Source organism: Diplotaxodon limnothrissa, linkage group LG14 (assembly GCF_057381915.1).
Source record: "Diplotaxodon limnothrissa isolate DT_005_m linkage group LG14, D_limnothrissa_male_GT1.1, whole genome shotgun sequence".
In the NCBI taxonomy this organism is placed as follows: Eukaryota; Metazoa; Chordata; class Actinopteri; order Cichliformes; family Cichlidae; genus Diplotaxodon; species Diplotaxodon limnothrissa.
In genome coordinates this window covers 10,484,104-10,504,889 of record NC_140609.1, presented here as the reverse complement: position 1 = coordinate 10,504,889, position 20,786 = coordinate 10,484,104, and the positions used below count along the sequence as shown (strand labels likewise).

The window sequence follows — 20,786 nt, the reverse complement described above, 5'->3', positions numbered from 1 at the left end:
CAGTTTCAACACTAAAGCCTCACTGAACTGTTCACTCATTTCCTGTTTGATCACTAAACTTCATGTTTGTTGTATATGTAATAAGATTAAAATGTTGTGGGTATCGAAACTCTTTTTTTCCCCTACCCACGTGATTTTTTTGTCATGGCAGCTTTCACATCTTACAAAACACATGAACAACAACCAGAGAAGAAAATTCCGCCTTATGGGAATGACTGATCAGCCTGTTGACAGTAATTGCTGCTTGGTGTACGCTTGCTCTGGGATATGTTCGTGCCGGTGGTGGTGAGCAGCTCTATCTGGTAAAACGAAGGCACAAACACAAGCGTGTGTGTTCAGATGAATATTTTAATTCCCCCGTGTGTTGTGAATGTTTTCTTTTCCCACTATGTGTGTGACAGACTGCATTTACTGTACAGAGCAGAAGAAAAACAGAGAGAAAGCAAATAGATGCTCCCACAACACAACTCGACTTCCTGTTTGATGAAAAGCCACAGGAACCTGTGACCCAGAGGTAACACCTGGCACACACACACACGGTTAGACCTAAAGAGCTAGATTATTCTTCTCCTGCACCTGCTACAGCTATAGAGTACCCAATTACGTTTCCCCCAAATGCAACAGTGCCTTCTCCATCACACAACACTTATTGCTAGAACAATGCCAACAACACACGACTCTCATCGTAAACCGCTCTGCAGCGCCCCCTGGTGAGTGTTGATTGCAACCACAGCATTTTCCAGCTTTTGCCTCCACACAGTCTCCATATTATCTTTATTAGACATCTTCTTTTATACACATATACATATGCATACAAATATACAGTACATTGCATCTTAACATTTCCATGACCAAATACGTATTCTATAATTATGCACCATTTTATTCAGGTATCAGTGTTAGCATAGAACATTTAATGCATTCCAGTAATGCAACACAGAGGAGGGACATTATGAGCATGTTTACAGGAGATCATGTCGAAACAAACTGTAGGATGAGCGCTTCATTTGCAGTTCATACTGTTGAGACAACATGTCAGCAGTGTAAATACCGAGCACTTGGTAACAAACACACAGACAGTTTCCTTGTGTGGTTATGAAACTTGTGATCATGTCGATGCGGTCAGCAGAATGGTGTTAAACTCCACCAACAAGATCCTGGATCCTGTTCGTGTCAGCCCAGCCTGAGTTGTTGGTTGAGTGGCAGTTGCTCTGGGTTTCCTTCGGGATGGCTGGACTGTTTTTAAGTAGCATGCATGTACAGTATGTGTGTTACATTCAGGGACGTCAGAGCCAGATCTCCTCGCTGCTTGTGCTGTTCACCTTATAGATGTAGCCCACCATCGGATATCTGGCAAAACCTGGAAACATTAGGGGGGAAAGAAAGAACGCTAATGTTCCTTGATACAAAAACTTGTGTTAAAGTATTTTAAAAAGTGGAGAAAAAACTCAACAGGATCAGGAGTATTTCCCTGACCTCTGGCAGCATAGGCTAAAGATAGATCTTCCTCCTCCTCTTCCTCTTTCTTCTCCTCTCCCACACTGTTCTGCTGGGCGGCCTCTCGGGCTACAAAAAGTGATACAGGAAAGATGGAGGATGCAGTAGTATGTAAGATGTTATCCTTTTTTTTGGTGGGGAAGCTGTGGTGAGATTTTTAAAATCAAGTTAAAGTGTATTCACATTACAGTAACATTACAGTAACATTTGGGATAGGCTCCAGGAAGTGGTTAGAAGGATGGATAGAAACTGATACAACTGTCACACCCAGCTAGATACTTGCTGTAGCTAACAGGCTAAACGGAATCAGAAATACAAGTAAAATGGCTAAAATGCTAAAACATTCCATTGAAGCTTACAAATTAACATACTATCAACTATTTATTTAACCTATTAAAAGCAGTCTGTAAAAACCAAACATGTAACAATGCATTTCTTGGAGGGGGCTGATGTGCTGCAGTACTTCCTGACCAATCACAGTGTATGCTAAGCTAAATTTATGTTAAGCTAAGCTAGGTTTAGCTACCACACGACATAAATAATAAATAATAAAATAAAATAATCAAAATAACTTGCCAAACCGAAAAATAACTTACAAAGAATTCAATTAAATTTGCATCTCTGTGTGTGTGCGCACTCTAGATAAAAACAAAACAAAAAAAGTTAAGACAGATAAGTCTAGGTAAAGATATTGATTCACTAACGTTTTTCTTGACCTTCTGTTTGCTTTACTGACAGATAAGCAGGTGATTGTTCTGGCGAAGAACCAGACTGACTGGAAACCCAGAGAAACAGGTTTCAATAGACACATCTCAGAAGTAAAGTCTGGTTGTAATCCTTTCTCTAACTGTGAGCAAAAAAGAGAACACATTTTACACCAAGATTGTCAGATAACATTGTCCTGCTTCTTCCGTCAAAAGGTTTTTGCACCTGATTATCGGACACTCAAAGATATAAGTGAGTGATTTATTGTTAAAGTGTTGTATTCTTAAACTGTTAGCACGGTCAGATTCTGTGCTGCGGTTAAACTGTGGTAAATGTACCTTTCTTTAAAGTGCTGAGGTCGTTGAGCTGCATGTTTGAAGGCAGGGACATGTTCTCTCTGGGGATGAGGGTCTTATCAGTTTTATCCGGCTTCAGATTGGCTGACTCGCTGTGTGGAAGATATCAAACTTGGATTAGAGATGGTATTGATCTGTAGGATGCACATAAAGTATTCTTAAGAGCAGAGAAATGCTTTCAGCAGTGTTTTCAGTCCGCTAATGCGCTGAGGTGGAAATTATTAAGGGAGATGTGAAATATGGATGTGCTGGAATACAGAGATGGTGTCGGTGTGGTGTCAATCAAACGTTGAAGATTTAGAAAGAATAATGGCAATGACTGCTGAGATTTCCACTTTTTTGTGCTGTAACATCACAAGTCTGCCCTCCTTGCTTACCTCTTCTTGGTCATCACAATCTCCACTGTATCCTCTGTAACATCAAACGGGGATGTGTGTTAGTCTGCTGAAGAATACCTTAAGAATACATGCTGCAATCAAATTTTCCAGCTTGTTTCTTCACTGCATGCATGCACACTTGAGTCTCACCAATAGACTTGCTCTTGTTTTTTTGCATGAGGCAGAGAACTATCAGGCTGAGGATGAGCAGAGCCATAAAGGCCATGGCTCCTCCGGTCACGATTCCCAGCATGGGCACCTCCACACGAGACTGCAGGAACTCTGGAGACAGAAAGTGGAGAGTTTAAAGGAATAATTCCACATGTTGGGGTTTTTTTTCACTTTTTCTTATAGTGATCTCATAATTGCATGGTAAACAGTAAACTAAGGCCAAGAGATGTGCTGTAGAGGTCCTGATGACTGTATTATCATCACATGTAGTTTCTGAAGTCATGGTAGATTTGTCTCACCTGCCAGTGTGAGGTTGCTTTGCGCCGTTCCCACGCTGTTGCTGGCATTCAGCGAGACATTTCCTGATAGACTGCTGAGCGTGACTCTCAGCGTGTGATTGGTCAGCCAGGGGTAGCTTCGTGAGTCCAGAATGAGGAAGTCAGAGGTATTGGCCACCAACTGGCCGGACTGGTCAACAAAGGTGATCGTGGCAGGTGGATTTGACCGCACCAAGGCGAAGAGGACCAGGGAGAGTCCGGGGTCTGAGGTTTCACTATAGTGGGCATTCACCCTGAGGATTTCTGGCTGGACTGAGACACAGAGAAAGAGAAATTCAGCATTTCGTCAAATGCATCAGGTGAAGACACATGGGCCCACATACTCACACTGTACATTGAGCGTGACCGTGGCGTTGTAGCTCTCGCCTGTCCTGGGGTTTGATGCGACACACACCAGTTCCCTGTCCCACTTTCTGGCCCTCAAAGAGAAGGTGCTGTTGTGATTGGACCCCGGTCTCATCACCTCAGAATCCTCTTGTGATGTCATGACTAGACGGCCACGGTTTGGCGATGGATCTCTCTGCTGCTCGCCGTTCAAATACCAGGTCAGCATGGGAGGGGCGTGGGGGTCCCAGCCATCTGAATGGCAGTTGAACCGGTGTGTCACATTCTCCTGCAGCGTCACACCTCCCCCGTGCCATCCGTCAATTTTAGGAATGGGCTCAATTGCACCTATAGGTACAAGAGTAGCACTAATATATTATGGTTCATTCATCCATCCAACCATCCATCCTCGTCACATGACTCCATGTGAAAGAACTTTGCAGGCTGGTAGATTCAAACACAAAATCTTCTTGCTGTGAGGCAACAGTGCTAACCACCAATGATTGTGCTGCCGGTCTACTTTATTTATTTATTTATTTTCATCATCGTCATCTTGGTCTTTTGAAACCACGTGATCAAATATGATATCCCAGTTATAGCTTCCATCTTTTATATAAAGTCTGTATATCAATGACACCTGTCAGCTATGACTAAACTGGAGTCAAGATCATAATTAGTACGACAGATATAATCAGGACTGAAGCTGCCATGTTTCTTACCTGTCCAGGACAGGGCCAGTGTGTGAAGGAACACGACGGCCGAGCCCGACGTCCACCTTCCCAGACACACACACTCCATAATGGCCCAACAGAGCACTACACACACTCGCACATCTACCTGCAGAGACAAGAAATCACATATATTTTTTAAATCAAGAACTTGCTGCGCATTGTTATTAATGCGAAACATAATATGGTAGCACAGTGCTGAAAGATCATCCCAAATGAATCGCAACCTCCATCTATGCAGATCAGTTTGGTTCTACAAGAGCAAATGAGGCCAGTTCAAGAAAAGGCAGGGATATGGTTTTTGTGATGCAAATTCAACATTTGAATAAGGCAGATGTTCTCACTCATCAACTCCACTGTCACTGGAATCAAGCTGTTACATTGTTCACAGCTGGATTTCTCACACGTAGAACACAACACAGTTCTCACTTTCGGCTAGAGTGATAGAGTTCAGGAGGCAGGAGATATGATGCCCCCTCTAGTGCACAAATCCACTTTTTTACTTTTTTACACCGGATCAGTCCAACCTCACCTGGACCGTGTACCAGTGAGCATAGGTTTATAGTTTAATATACTGTTGTTCTAAGCCTGACATTTTCATTCTCATGTGAATGAGAATAAATAAATTTATTTTTTTAAAACAGCTTTAAGGAAAAACTCCAGTAAATATGTATGAAAATTGTAGGTAGCCTTTTGTGCCTCTAGAGGGAGCTGTCAGAAGTCTGATTATTGCCTCCAGCAGTGTCTCTCCAGTCTGTGGCCCTGCTCCTTGTCTCTTCTTAAGACTAACAGCTCAAGGATTCAGTAGGACCTACAAGAATACCACCCAGCTCTTGATGGTCAAATTGCATTGTGGGTAAGGTGGGCAACATGTTGTGCAAAGCTTCACTGTAGGTTTAATATATATGTATATATAAAGCAGTTGACGGGAAACTTTGAATGCAATGCAGTCTCTACACAGGCACTGACAGGCCCATCATTCTTTAGTATCTTGTCAAATATAGGGTATGTACCATGTACCCCATCACTACAATGCAAAACACTGACAGGCGGCTGGGATCAGTACACGCAATAGCAGAGAAGGAGGAATATCTAGTGTTTGCTTTCCTGCTGTATAGGTCATGTGATCTGTGGGAGAAACCTGGAGGAGAGCAGGAACTGAGGCACCTAAGAAACACACACACAATCCAACATGTATGAGGACAACCAAGAAAATTCTTAGCTGGGCTCATATATGCGCAAGATAGCATCGTACAGATGTTTGCAGCCAGGTGGAAGAGATGCTTTGCACTGACAAGCGTAGGAATCTGATCGCCAGCAAGATGCTATATATTACAGTGCAGGTCTACACACATGCACACACACATTATGCACTCTCTTAGGCTGCATGCAGTGCAGCTGTGTGCGCTTAAATACACAGCAAAAGTCCTCTATAACACACAGTATTACCTCAGCCCTTTCTGCAGATGCTGCTGCGATTCAGCCTGCTGGAGCTCCATGGCAGCAGAGGAGGAGGAGAGGAAAGGATGGCGATGACAGCGGAGAGATGAGAGGCAGCCCTCCCTGACTCAGTTGCTTTCCCATCTGCGTGCACTCATACACTTACACACATACACGCACACGCACACACACACACACACACACACACACACACACACAGGGATCTCTGCAGGATACGGCAACCTCCAGTAGCAGCTTTCACTAGCTGGCAAAGGCTGGCTGACGCAGGCAGTCACAGTGTCGCCACTCGGAGGAGAGGAGAGCAGAAGGGAGGGGAGGGTGGGAGAATAGGAGAAAGAAGAATGATGTAGAGAGAGAAGCGTAGTAAGGAAGAAGAGAGCGGGCACAGAGTCATGAGGGAAGAAAGAGAAAGTGATGGTATGGGGGAGGAGACAAGGATGCAGCGTCGAGTAAAGCCAGAAAACTGTCAGTTCCTAGGGATTAACACATCATTTCCTGTCATCCATCACCCAGTTCCATCATTAGGCATGTTAAAGTGAACCCATGTTCTACAAACACAGACACATGACAAGTCAGCGCTCGGATACCACCGACTGAAAAGCCTCTGCAGTGCAGCTGCACAGATCAGAGCAGCAGCATGCAGAGCACTGCAGCCAGAAGGCAGACAAAAGAAACAAGCTCATACAGTAGGGGGCTATGTTTCCATTGTGTCATCAACCTGTGACTTATAATGAGAACTTATTCATCTTAAGGGTACAGCAGCCTAATTCTCAGTAAAGAAGTCACTGATTTAATTGTGCAGCTGTTATTCATTCAGTGGAAACGCCTCTCTGTGTGCTCTTTTCTCCAGTTCAGTCATCTGTGTGATTGCATAGTAGAGGGTTAGGAAACATTTAGAGGTTAGGAAACATTTAGAGTTTAGGACTATCGTGGCTCAAGAGTTGGGTGTTTGTCTTGTAATCAGAAGGTTCCCGGCTCAGACAGCCTCGGTCATTGTGTCCTTGGCCAAGACGCTTCACCTACCGCCTACTGGTGATGGCCAGAGGGGCCGATGGCGCGATATAGCAGCCTCGCTTCTGTCAGTCTGCCCCAGGGCAGCTGTGGCTACAACTTTAGCTTGCTTCCACCAGTGTGTGAATGTAAATGAATAGTGGTATTGTAAAGGGGTTTGGGGGGTCCTGAAAAGCACTATATAAATGCAATCCATTATTATTATTATTAATATAAACAGAACGTTTCAGTGTGTACAGACAGCTGTGTAAACCGTGTCAACACACTTCTACACTCACCCAGCTGACAAGACTGCTTAGTGAAACGCACCATTCACCTGGACGCCATTAATAAAAGGAATGTGCTTGGTTACTTCACAAGCATAATCAAACAGACACACCTACAACAAGTCTGATCTGCATTACCTGTCAAAGTGACGATTTTTGCGCTTTGTCTTATGTATTTGCTTCTCTCTTGAAACCTGTCGGTTTCTGTTTATTTCCAGGCTGCAGTGATATGACATCATTAGCAATTTCCAAGACTTCAAATGAGCCGTTGTCAAACTGAAGGCAGGATGTCTTATTGCACATATTTCAGTATTGGAATAACTTGAAGATCTTATAGTGTCATCACTCAAATATCTAATCCTGTTTGCTTTAGTTATTATTCAGGTAATTAGTTCTTGAGCTGACAATTTGATTGGCATTCTCGTTTGGTAAACTGGCATTTGATGTAGTCCGTAAAGACAGCTGTTTAAAAATAAATGCTGAGGACTTACAAGTCAGTTCCATGGACTTCTGCAAGATTCCATCCAACCATTGATTCTCTGACGCTTATCTAGGTTTGGATCATGGGGGTAGAAGTCTGAGCAGAGAAGCCCACACTTTCCTCACCCCAGCCATCTCATCCAGCTGGAATAACAAGCCAAGCCAGTTGAGAGATATAATCTCTCCAGTCCTGGGTCTGGGGCCTCCTCTCAGTAAGATATGCCCAGAATGCCTCACCTAGGAAGCATCCATGAGATATATTAGTGGAGTTCGATGTGGAAGAACATCAACTCTATTCTGAGTCCCTCTTGAATGACTCTAAGCTGAAACCCCGGCCACTCTTCGAAGAAAATTAATTTCTGCTGCTTGTATCTGCAAACTCACCCAGAGCTCATGACCATAGGTGATGACAGGAACGTAGACCGACTGGTATTTTGACAGTTTTGTTTTTATGCTCAGCTCTCGTTTCAATATAACATATCAGTTCAGCATCCACATTATTGCGGACGCCGCCCCTATCAGTCTGTCAAAGCAACTCCCCCCCCCCCCATTATACCCTGAGGGACCTAGTCAAATAACTTGTCCAGGTCCACAGAAACACATGTAGACTTGCTGGACAAACTCCCACACACCCTCAAATATTCTTGAGAGGATAAAGAACTGGTCCGGTGTTCCAAGACCAACCCAGGGGCCCTGCCACTGTGCAGTAACCACATCAGTGATGGGTGAGTCATCCCCTTCCTCCCCAGACTCTGCTTTAATGATAGAAGGCGTGACTATAGGATTGAGGAGGTCCTCAAAGTGTTCTTTCCACCACTTGACTAAATCCTCAGTTGAGGTCAGCAGCATCCCACCACTCTAAATAGTGTGTGTGTGGAATACCAGTTTCAATTGAGGTCAATCAAAAGTCTTGTTCCACGGTCTCACTGAAATCCCTTCAACAACTGACAAAACTGACAGAAATTTGGAACTAGCAGATCTCTTAATAGGGTTGAGTAGCTTTTGCAATTAAGGCCTTGGTAAGGGAGGAGACCAAGAACCCCATCGTCCCTTTGACACAGCTTCAGCCCTCAGCAGCCCAAAGACACAGTGGTGAAGATGGCTGTCTCAGTTACACTTAATCAGCTGCATATGGAGGAGTAGGCCTCTCTTGGATAAAAATAGACAGTCTACTTTGTGCTAGAGCCAAACTGCACTGCTCTGCTAATGCCCTCCCTACAGTGAAGCACAATGGCGGCATCAAGCTGTGAGGAGTAACAGGGATGTCCTTGAGGAACAAGAACTATGTAGTGCATGAAAAATATTAGTAGGAAGAAACTGAGTGTGCAGCCTACACTAGAGTGTCTTCAAACCTTGTCTGGTCATGTCAACGTTTGGCCAAATCACTCTTGACCCTACAGTCACGATGTTGTAATTCGGGCACAAGAAATTTCACTTGATTCACAAGTTTCGTGCGAGCAGGTACAACAAAGACACACTGGTCAACCTTTTTAAATTATTTCTTTATTTATATATATTTATTTATTCATCTCAGTTTGGTTGATATTCTTTTTAATCATTGTTGTTGCACTTTAGTATTTTTGTACTCAACAAAAAAGAAAAATAAAAACAACAAAAAAGTAGACAAAAAAAGAACCAATAGAAAACAAAATGAACCTAAGAAACAGGAGTGGAGCAGAGAGCTGGCTTGCTGGGATGGAGAGAGAAGATGGAAGTCAGGGATGGAAGAGTTGATACACAAATTAAAATAAAACAAAAAAGAGGAAAGATCATTCTGATCAGGCAGATGTGTGCGATTCAGCTCAGTGCTGTGCTTTCCATTCCAGTGTGCTCCCCCTCGACCTTTACATACAGCTCTGGAACTGGACACAACGCAAACAACAAGAGGAACTTCTGGAGTTGCGTCTCTTGTCCAGCCAATGGGACGAGAGATGCATCTTCCATCCCCATTATTTCCCTTTTCCATACTCAATCCTTTCCCCTTCAGTTCTTGATTTTGGCTTGGTGTAAACAATGAGGAAAAAAACAAAAATAACAGGAGGTCAGATCTGAAAGAGGAACGACTGAGATCTGGAGGAAACTCTCGAGTTAGATTGGAAGGTTGTCTTCTGTCCAATTAAAACACGGTTTGGAAGGAACAGCATGCACATCAGCTTCCCTGTTCACATCTGTGTGTACACTTTGTTTTAGAGATACAACTGCTAAGAAGGAACCGCGGGCCTGAATAAAAGCGAATGTCAGTAAACAGGAAGTGACATGCTGCAAATGGAAAGCGCAAGCGCTGCATGACACCACCTACAGTTCTCGGGCGTATATAGCGTACAATATGGAGACCAGCGCAGCAATGTTCTGCGGCGTCTCCCTTGTACAAGCACACAAGTGGAGCTCGATTGTTTTGCGCCGCAGTCCACTTGCTGGCCCAATATTGAGTATTGATTTATGAGAGGATAGATACAGAACAAACCAAATTTGAAAAACAAAGAGGAAGAAAAGGGAGGTGCAGTCCTCTGCTGTGGTCCCCAGTGTGCTGCAGGGCACGCACCTTGGGAGACTAGCGTAAAGGTGGGCGTACCCTTCCCAGCTCAGCTCTGACCACACCTTTCCTTTTTTTTTGGAGAATCCAAATAATTCATTCCTATGGTTACCTCCTTATACATTTTCCCTTTTACAGTTCGGAGGGATGTCCAGGTGTATCCAAACTGTTCATGCAGCCATCACCTCCACCCGGGGTTAGAGTGAAACAAAATCACAAATGAATCCAAAAGAGGGGAACGTGTGGGGGGTGAGCCGCAGCTGCAGTGTCCTCCTTGGTGGTAACATTGTTAGCCTGGGAGGAGGGGGCCAAGTCTGTAAGGCGCCGTCTGATCAGAAGCCGACATAGTAAAAGATGGCGGGGAGGATCACAGCAGACTGGTAGGTAGGGCAGCAAGAGGGAGAAATAGAAGTGGGTTTATCCGTGACCACACTTGTGATGTTTCTTTTTTGGATGATATGTCAGCTATTTTACAAGATATTCCCTCATTTTTTTGTCTTTTTTGTAGTTTGTTTTGTTTTTCCTTTAAGAGCATCAAGTCAAGTAGCACCCGAACCAACCCAGACAAAAGCCCGAAAGCCTGACCCTGTAAAGCCTGCCACAACTAGCCCGTTAACAGAAAACAGGCCCCCCAACATCAACGAGAATGACAGTCACAACAACATCGATTGAAATGATACTTTAAAAAGCAACACAAAATAATTACTCTCCTCTTATTCAAGTGTCTCGATATCATAATAACATTAAAACAAATAAGAACAATCGCTTTTTTTAACGACGCAGGAAGAGCACCGTCTCTCTTCTCTCTGTCCTCTTTTGGCTAGAAATCTCAAGATTCATAAAACAAGAAGAAAACATTTTTTCTCAAGACATCAAAAAAAAAAATACAAATACAAATGATAAACAATACCAATATACTTTTTTAAAAAAGAAGAAAAATAAAGTATCCCCAACATCATCTAAAAACAAAAACAGAACAGAAACTAAAGTTTAGATACAGAAATTTGCAATAGCGTTCTATACATGGCATCACTGTACAAGGAAAGGAGCAAAATGTCTGGTAAAACTACCCACAATGCAATACACTGTCACTGACGTGGGGGGAGGAGGGGGGGGGGGGAACACAAAGTGGGGAAAGTTTAGAGGTTGGAGGGGATTGGGAGGCTGGATTGAAAACCAAGCTGACAGTATGGCAGAGAGCGAGGAACCGCGATGAAGGGTGGAAGCTGACGGAGGAAAGCTGGAACCGAAAGTGCTGAATTACTTAAGTCAAAGAACAAAGTTTGTATTCCTTGTAACACAGAACCGTTTCCTTTAATAATAATAATAATAATAATAATAATAATAATAATAATAATGATAACAATCATCATAGTAAAACTTCTTTTACAGAAAAACAGTAATAACAATAAGAGTAACAATATCGAACATAATGCCAACGTGGACATTAGCTGTAAAAATGAATTTTAAAATAAAATAAAATTTAAAAAAAGAAACAAAAAGTAAAACAATAGAAGAAATGAAGCCAGAAAAATAACAAAGACCAAAACAATTAGAGCTGGTTTGTCCTGTGCGATGTCACTGAGCTCCATCTTTGGATAGAGCGCTTTTGTTGCCCATTTGGGAGCCTGACCCAAAACGCCCGCCGCCTGGCCGGGTGAGGGGGCGGCCACCGCTGAGGTTTCAGCCCGCTCTGGAATGATCTGCTGCAGGACAGCAGGAGGAGAGGGGAGAGGGGAGGAGCAGACTGAAATTCATAGACACCCTCGGCTCACCCCTCTCATTCATTCACACACACACACAAACACACACACACGCAGTCGCACCTAATGTGAATACTTTGGGTTTGTGGCAGCAGTGTGGACGTTTCTTTGTGTCGCTGAACTCGACGTTCTTGCAAGTATTACTGTATCGATGCATCGGCCAGTGAGGCACATAATGAAGTATGCCGACAGAGAAAAGGGGAGGTTTGGGTCAGGCGGCTACAAGGTGGGTGTGGGGTGAGCTGGGCGGGCCAGATTTGTAGATAGGGGGGAAGAGGGGAAAGGCGGGTGGGGTCGAGATGAAAAAGGGAAGAGCGGAGCCCCAGTCTACCCACGGCGGGAGCTGCGAAGAGGAGACGACCTGCGGGAATGAATGCTGGATGTCTGTGCAGAAAATGCTGGCACTTTGACCTTTGAACCCCGAGGCTCCACCTGAGACCCTCACCCCTCTAATGTCTACACCCACCCACCACATACACCCACACCCTCTCTCGCGCAAACTGCCCTCCCAGGGGACAGATGGAGACAGACAGATGGACACAGAAGCACCCCTGCTTGGGCAGACGACGATGGTTTGGCGTGATGCTGCACAACTCAAGTCAACACAACTCAGGATGGCTGATATGGACCGATGGACACAGGATACACCGCTTCCTGCAGGAAGACAGAGGGAAACAAGAAACAATGTCCTCAATCATTTTGCTGCTGATATACCAAAATCTACATCAGTTGTTATCAAGTATTTAAGATTAAAGAAGTGATGTTTGAGGCTTCACACAGACTTTAAGGTTGACTTCACATTCACTGTGTGTACCTGTGCTAGACCCCAGCCTGCTCCATGCTGTACTGCAGGTCAGGGGGCTTGTAGCTAAGGAGCATGTCACTGGTGCAGGAGGAGGGATAGCAGGCTGCCGCATGGAGCTCCCCTTCAACGTCGCACACTGCATGGGAAACACAAATCTTTAACTGATGAGGAAACAGAGAATACTGTTTTTGGGGTAACTACAGGTCTCATACTGACCCGATTCTTCCCGCTGGTGTAGCTGCTGGCTTCCTGTCAGCGATGTCTGGCTGAGAATGTCCGACATGCGAGCGGAGCTTAGCGCCTTCCCAGCCAGCAAGCTCATCCCAGACATGGGGTCTGCCTGATCCTGGAACAGGAAGCGAACGACAGTTTAGAGGCAGGAAAAATGAATCGTGTTTAATAAACGGCTTCTAGCGGAAACAGTGAGTCAGAATTTGGATGTTGTGAGCATCCTTGCAGTGTGTTGATGCCCTCTTAGTTCATTTAGTCATACAAACAAACATACGCTTTCTTCGTTCTGCTAAGTGGGTGTTCTCCAGCACTGCAATGGCAGAGAAAGTGAGCTAAGATCCCATATCCTCCAAAAGGACATCGAGCCAATATTAAAATGACATACAAATGTGATTGTTTCTGCCAGCCCTTTTCCATGACCCACCAAAACAACAGGATGGAATTTAACACTGAATTGTTTTTATTTTACCTAGTTGGAAGCTGATGTAAATGTAAAAAAAAAGAAGCCCCAACAACAACAAAAACACCCCCAAAAACCTACTAGAACCCACACTTAGTGATCAATGTAGTGTGTAACCATAGCAGCAGTGTTTGACTCACATAAGCATCATCACAAGTCTGGATGGTGTGGTGGCGCTGCAGCTGTCCTCTGGATCTGTAAACCTCCCCCTGGGGGCCTCGCGAGTAGCCCACACCATTATGATCAGGCACTTCCATGGCCTGTCCTTGAGGCCTGCACTCCACATGCTCAGACTCTGAAAAGGACATATTTGTACAGGTTTACCTCGTGGCTTTAACATACAGGAAAAGAACATGAATTTAAAGGCGGGAAAAAAATATTCCAGTTAAGACAGACACTGGATTCCAGATCTTTGGAGAAAGCATTGAAATTGGGGTAAGGTCTCACCTCTGTTACCTGTGCCAGTTCTTATGTAGCCACCATGCCTGTGTGTAGGGGAGGTGTAGGGTGGGGTGCCTCCTCGGGGAGGCCCCAGGAGCTCATGTCCTTCTCCTGTCTTGGCAAGAAGGCCTTCGTGTGGGTGATGGTAGCTAGCCGGTACCTCGTCCTCCTCCATGCTCTCTGAGTGAGGTAAGCTGGGGCACGGTGCCTGCTGCTGTTGCTGGACCTCCGGGGGTCTGATCTGAAGGAGGTGGTGGTAGTGTTGCCCTCCAGAGGCACCCTGAGGTGCCTGTGGTTCCAAGCTTTCTCCTGGGCCTAGCTGGCGGAGAAGCAGCATATCTCCATACTCTTGTGGCGCACCGCTGGATGGTGTCGGGGGTGCCGGACATGGCCGGGGGCTCTGCCTTTTCAGCAGGGCAGCCAGGTCCTGTGGGGGCAGTCTGGGATCGGCGTGTCCTGTTAAAGAGTGGCGGGGAGACAGGAGGCCCTGCAGGGTGGGAGTGACGTGCTGCTGAGGGGGGCGGTAGTCCAAAGGAGTCGGGGAGAGGAGAGCCTGCTGTAGTGTGGAAGGGGCTCCGTAGTTGTTGGTCCCCACCGCCCCGGTCTGGTAACCCTCCAGGCCGGGAACTTTAAGGGAGGCTCCCTGCAGGTAGGGGCTGTAGGACCCCACCACGCCTGAGGCGCCTCGGGAGGCAGCGTCGCCAGAGTAGAGGTGGGGATTGAACTGGGCCTGGTCGTAGCCCGATGTGAAGCGGCCAAGGCTGCGGCTAAACAGGAGGGAACACACACAGTAATTACCTACCTGCTGTCTAACAACAATGTACTCCCAATCCTCTGTATACACAGCAAACACATCACCTAACGTCCACCAATCTGCTAAAGATCCACAGAGACAGCCTAGAACACACATCACACGCTGCTCCAGGTTCAAGTATTCACTGAGAGGTGTAACATATTTCCAAAGGATGCTTTTTAATAAAGATTGCAACTTCAAGATTGTAACATGCTCACTCAGTGAAGGTAGTCCTGGCTACAAGGGGCAGTTATGGGATAATGAAGTCAGGGGTGGTGGTCACAGGTTTGACTGACCTCCTACTCGAGTTGATGCTCTGTTTACATGCAGAAACTCACCCAGATACACTGAGCTGGAGAGTTTGTTGTTGCTGTCCACTCAGCACAGACGATGAGGGATTTACAGTCATTTTAAACACATTTCAAACAAAGTTATAATTCTTACGTCTGCTCTTTTACGAACAATGTCCAGAGCAACGAGTTTTCAAAATACAGTTGTAGAAAAATCATTTAATATGGAAGCAATGAAAACACAACAAAAACAAAAAAATGAGAAGCATACAGTGAGAAAAAAACAAAACAAAAAAACAATGCAATGAATGTGAGAGAGGGAGAGTGGTGAGTTCATGCAATCTAACTAAAAGGCAAAGAGGAGGACACAGAAACAGTCCATTGCTGGCGACCATCAGGGGAGAGGGGGGGGGGTTGTGGTGACATGATGCGAGCGTCACCTGTGCGACTCGGCGTTGTCTGCGCTGAGCTGCTTCCCGAGGACTCTGTGTCCGCCTGGCGTGGACAGAAAGTTGCTCTGCCTCTGTGCCCCACCTCCCAGCTCCACCTCCTGCACCTGAATGGTCACCTGCACAACAAAGGATGGTGTTCGTTAGTGACTGCGGCATCGCTTCACGACTAATTAAATACATTCTAGCTCGTGACAGCAAAATTTAAAAAAAAGTCAGATATTATGTTTGATTCGGTTATAGGAGGGATTCCAAACTCTTTACATCGTGGGCCATGTTCAACCCACTTTGACCTTAAGTGGGTCAAACCAGTTGAAGCAGAATTGCAATTTTTAACAGCACGTCTCAGTTTTTCTGTATAATAAACGTGTCAGATTAGTGAAAATGTTCTGGTAGCTCACTGCTCAGACATTCCTGCAGTTATAAAACAGTGTTTCTGTCATTTAACAGTTTAACTGTTACCCAGCTACTTTGGTATAGTATGAATGGCACTGGTGCACTCCTTTACATTTTACAATGCCATCCAGTGGGCCGGACTGAAGTCTTTGTCAGGCCAATTATGGCCCCTGGGCCTCATGTTTGACACCTTTGAATTAGAGGGAATTCCTCAGAAGACAAAAAACCCCACATTTGATTGGCTCTTTGCAGTCACCTGCTGTTGTTGAGGTACACCCTGTGCCAATGGGACAGTGGGGCGGGCAGATGCTGCTTGCGGATTGGTTTGCAGAGACACTCGAGGAAGGCCCGTGGGAGGCGGGCTGCCACTCTGGCCCTGGTACATGGCTGGAGCGCCATGTTGGTACTGCACTGATGATTGACCTGAAAGAGAACGAGAGAGAGAGAAGGGGAAAATGATGAGAGCAAAATCATCAAAATTTTTTATAAATTTAAGCTGAGCAAAAATTTCCAAAAATAAAAAATACAACTAAATAGAATAAATAAATTATCTTAAGACTTTTCAGCTGGAAACTGCAAATGACACAACGAGAAAATAAAAACAGCTGTTAACCTATCACGCTAATCACATGTTATTTTGTTCTTGACGACTGAGGTGTTTACTCACCTGCTGTCCCTGAGGAAACATTTTCATTGAGTCAGCATAAGCTATATGCTTTCTACTGCATTATTCAGAACACACAAACGAACATGGCAGTGCTATTGTACAGAGAACAAAAGCCAGAAATGAATAAAGAGCTTTGTTTTTAAATTAAATATCTGCTCTTTAGCTGCACAGCAAAACCCAAACCGTATTTTAATTAACTTATAAAGTATGAATTGTGACTATAACATTTAACATTTGACCTCTGTAGCATCTAAAGTCTTCTTGTGTCCACTGAAGGCAGGCATAGATTTAATGTAATTAGGAAACTTTCTCTTACTGTTACATTAATACTGACGAACGAGTGTTTACAATCGGACACCATATTAAAATTGTACACTATTCGTTCAGGTCGTGTCACGAGTTAAATGCATGGAACTGAGAATTGGAAATCAGTTTGTATTGTGCAGATATTCATACTTTGATTGCAATTACAAGTTTAAATTAACACACTATAACTCCAGGTGGGCAACTCCAGGCTTCGAGGGCTGGTGTCCTGCAGGTTTTATATATCACCCTGGGTCAACACACCTGAGTCACATGATTAGTTCGTTACCAACACTCTGGAGAACTTCTCCTCCTCTTGAGGAGGTCATTTAGCCATTTGAATCAGCTGTGTTGGATCAAGGGCACATCTAAAACCTGAAGGACACCAGCCCTCGAGGGCTGGAGTTGCCCACCCCTGCAGTATAATATGTTAAGATCAACATCACACTCATGCACAGAGACTACATGAACAATATTTCACTGTGTCTAGCCACGTAGCTTTGAGTGCAAAGTGACTTAAAGATTCCGAATGAGATTGTTTGTTTTATCTGGATAAAACAAATGATGTCAATGTATGTGGAAGATCTGGATCTTTTAGTGAGTCAGAATAATTACTTGTTGAAGTCTACGCACACTGGGATGCAAACTACCATGTGTTGAATCAGAAATGCAATATGCTGATCATTAGGTTTTTCTTTCTATGTTAAAATAGATGTTCTAATAAATATATAGCGAGCTGTGAATAAGCCAGTTAGTTTTATATTTACAGTTTAATCACTGCATTTCTGTACAGTCACATCACCTACTAAAGCATTTAAGCACATTTAAGCGCGGTAGTATTACTAACCGTGCCCTTGCATTATTCCTGCAGAGCCAGGCGGAGAACTCTGATTGGGCTGTCTGAAGAGGTGGTTGCTGGGCTGTGTTGGCGGAGGGCTAGAGGGCTGGATACGCAACCTGAGGGAGGACAGGACAGAGTAGGAGAGGAGAAGAGAGAGATACGACAGTGATGTAACACTTCAGTCGATAGCGCTGCACCACGGTATCAGGTTCATTGTTCACCGTTCAATAGCTGATGAGTAATGTGTGTGTGTGTGTGTACCTCTGAAGCTGGTGGGTTAGGTGACTGGGCTGGCTTTCTCCATGGCCTAAAGACAGACCCTGCAAGTAAAGACAAATAACCAGATTATGGCTCACAGGGCAGACTACATAACATGACAAAGCATAACACGCATGTACACTTCTCATGCCTCCAAAAAAAACACATTAAGTAAAATGAAGCTACAATGCACTGCAGCCAAGTCTAAGGTGATCCAGATCAATAAAGTTTCATCTCACATGTGTTTCTCCTTCAACAAGATAAGCAACTTTTGTTTCCAGGAGCATCAGTAATTGAGTGCAGTACGCCCAGGTCTCATTGCAGCAATAATCAAAACATAATTCTCCCTTTTCTGAGTAAATTAGTAGAATACAATAATAATACAGTGGCAGATGCTCATATTAAACATGAGCACAACAGGTCCACTTAAGAGTTTCATAACGTGGCCCAAGTTGATGTGAAGACACAGTGCTTCATATCATTAGCTTCACATACCTGGATTTGCTGGTGGAGGATTTGTTGCTCTTGCTGGTACAGGATATGCTGCTGCTGGGTGTGCTCCAGGAGTTTCTCATCCTGCTGGATAGCATACATTTTCTGGAGCTGCTCACACTCCTATTGGAAACACAGACGCGCACCCAGGGTGTTTAATACACATGCTAACAAGGCACAAAATTACAAGTATCCACACTCTACACGCTCTCAGGTTTGAACAATTACCAGTCTTGCCAGTAATTAGAACAAAAATCCAAAAATCCAAACCATTCAACAGTTTCACCTCAGATTTGTTTGCCACAGGTGTGCTCATATAATTAAGATCACCCTGTGTTTAATGATACCAATCACATTTAGCTAATAAGATTAATTGTGTTGCAAAAATACCACATTTTCCAAGTGTTTCTTAAGTACAACCTCCTGATAACACCAGCTTTTTCAGTTTCAGCTTTTATGACCAACGAAGAGAGACGTAATTTACTGTAATCTAGTTTTACGGGTGCTTTCCCAGGCATAGGTCATGTATGTGCCTCTATTCTAAGCAATATTAATCCTGAATGCTCAACATGAAGCGCCCACCGATTCTGATCATTATCTCTTTCCCCACCTACGCCTCCTAGTGGGTGAGGTAATCTCATTGTGGGATTGCTGAAAATGATGCGACATCTCAAGAAAAGTTGTGGGTTTTGTCAGGTCAGAGATTCAGTTTGGTCTCATTTTAAGAAAAGCTGATGCAGTGGATCCAACATTGTTTTTCTTTTAAGAAAAACCTTTAGTTGGCTAACAGGAATCCCCGCACACTTAGTGGTGTGAAGACCAAACAATAAAATGAAGCTGTTGCACATTATCACAGCAGCCTGTGCAAACATGTCAAACAGATTTGGCCATGTGATGCACATAAAAGCAAAAAGGCAGATGTTACAAGAAATTCAAGTTAAAAAAAAATATGTGTGTGTGTGTTTTTTAAATGAGTCTTGCTTGATTGTGATAGTCTATTGTTGTGCTACTCTGTGTGTGTGTGTGTGTGTGTGGGTGTGTGTGGGTGTGTGTGTGGGGGGGGGGGGGGGGGGGGGGGGGGGGGGGGGGGCGCCATCCAAAAACATGAAGCAAGAACAGACAGGTGATGTGAAGCAAATGTCAGACTTCAGGTTTGATGATTACTGAAATTAAGTTAGCATAAGTGCAGTAACAGTCCTCCCAACAAGGAGTCACAACAGTGTTCAGATCCCATGGATGACTTGCCAAGACTATCTGACTGAATGCATCGCATCAGAGTCCTCCACTGCTAACAAAGCACATATTTACAGTGTCAGGGATCTGTTTGTACTCGCCAGCGATTCAAACTTGCATCAGAGCGACTGCAAACTATTTCCTGTTCTGCACTGTTGCTCTGGGAACCATGTTTTGCATACAATATAGAGATATAGATATATAGATATATATAATATCAACCCTAAGGGGAAAACAGTGATTTGTTTAGCCAAGCAAGAACAGTGATACGGTTTCACTGAAAATCCTTAATCTTTGAATGTGATTGTTTTCTAACTGGTTAAAAAGTAAAAGTAAGCCATATATTTTTAACTCCCGCACAAATATAAGGATGTAAACAAGTTAATGGCTCTAAAAGTGTACAAGTAAGGTGATGTACCTGCTTGAGTTGCTTAATGAGGCTGCTGTTCTCTAGGTGAGCCTTGAAGGCCTGAATGGTGGCAGCCCCGTCAGAGAACCGTCTGACAGGAGAGAAGCGCTCCATGGGCAGATGAAGGGTGTTACAGTCCTTATAGCTGGATCTGAAAAGGGGGCCATGGGGAGCAGACACAGACAAGTGTGTACACAAATACACACGTGCACGCACACACATATACACGAGACGTAACACGACAGATACCATAGGTACACCATTGGACACACGCATTCAGCCATACAGACAGAGATAAGACACAGAAACAGACATGTGAGCACTTTAAACCTGCACAACATGGTCATATTCAGGTGTTGTCATGGAGGCGTAGTCCAGTGTGTAAAAAGCGTAAGGAGCCCGAACTTATGTGTCAAAGGAAACCTCGAAATTTCACCTTTCCTGTAAATCATGCCATGTAAGCCTGGTTACATTAGATGATCTTCATGCCAGGTTATCTAAGGTCAACACTGATGATATATATACACCAATCAGCCACAGCATCAAAACCTCTGACAGGTGAAGGGAATTAAACATCTTACTAGGATGATTTGTTTTTATTTCTGCAGTGGGTTTTAATCTCATACACCCAAACCACCTAAACAGACCACACACATACCCAGTGTTACAATGGTACTCCCTAAGAAGGACAACACACTCAAGGAAGCT

The 20,786-nt window shown here is 44.3% G+C and overlaps 2 protein-coding genes across 4 annotated transcripts in view; both read right to left on the bottom strand.

The window, feature by feature from the left end:
• Nucleotides 1–1,286: 1,286 nt before the first annotated feature.
• Nucleotides 1,287–4,566, bottom strand: tmem25 (transmembrane protein 25). Its single transcript, XM_085371379.1, has 8 exons — nucleotides 4,488–4,566; nucleotides 3,772–4,116; nucleotides 3,406–3,696; nucleotides 3,086–3,217; nucleotides 2,936–2,969; nucleotides 2,541–2,650; nucleotides 1,477–1,566; nucleotides 1,287–1,360 (listed from the first exon to the last, which is right to left on the bottom strand). Exons 1-8 carry the CDS (start codon nucleotides 4,564–4,566, stop codon nucleotides 1,287–1,289), a joined length of 1,155 nt encoding a protein of 384 aa, XP_085227505.1.
• A 7,213-nt stretch (nucleotides 4,567–11,779) lies between these two features.
• sik3 (SIK family kinase 3) overlaps nucleotides 11,780–20,786 on the bottom strand; it is a 43,413-nt gene continuing 34,406 nt past the window's right edge. For all 3 annotated transcript variants that reach the window (XM_085371010.1, XM_085371011.1, XM_085371012.1), the window contains 11 exons: nucleotides 20,088–20,229; nucleotides 18,440–18,559; nucleotides 17,948–18,006; nucleotides 17,693–17,802; nucleotides 16,132–16,298; nucleotides 15,471–15,598; nucleotides 13,954–14,714; nucleotides 13,647–13,801; nucleotides 13,032–13,161; nucleotides 12,825–12,951; nucleotides 11,780–12,664 (listed from right to left, as the gene is read on the bottom strand). In XM_085371010.1, the coding sequence (XP_085227136.1) occupies nucleotides 12,830–12,951; nucleotides 13,032–13,161; nucleotides 13,647–13,801; nucleotides 13,954–14,714; nucleotides 15,471–15,598; nucleotides 16,132–16,298; nucleotides 17,693–17,802; nucleotides 17,948–18,006; nucleotides 18,440–18,559; nucleotides 20,088–20,229 (1,894 nt within the window). In that variant the 3' untranslated portion in view covers nucleotides 11,780–12,664; nucleotides 12,825–12,829. The remainder of the gene's footprint in view (nucleotides 12,665–12,824; nucleotides 12,952–13,031; nucleotides 13,162–13,646; nucleotides 13,802–13,953; nucleotides 14,715–15,470; nucleotides 15,599–16,131; nucleotides 16,299–17,692; nucleotides 17,803–17,947; nucleotides 18,007–18,439; nucleotides 18,560–20,087; nucleotides 20,230–20,786) is intronic.

Bases quoted from the DNA above. Each gene is read 5' to 3' on its own strand.
- tmem25 (XM_085371379.1), bottom strand. From the start codon at position 4,566: ATGGAGTGTGTGTGTCTGGGAAGGTGGACGTCGGGCTCGGCCGTCGTG. The intron at 3,697-3,771 runs GTGAGTATGTGG...TCTGTGTCTCAG, and splicing joins GGTCACGCTCAATGTACAGT to TCCAGCCAGAAATCCTCAGG. The intron at 1,361-1,476 runs GTCAGGGAAATA...TAATGTTTCCAG, and splicing joins TTTAGCCTATGCTGCCAGAG to GTTTTGCCAGATATCCGATG.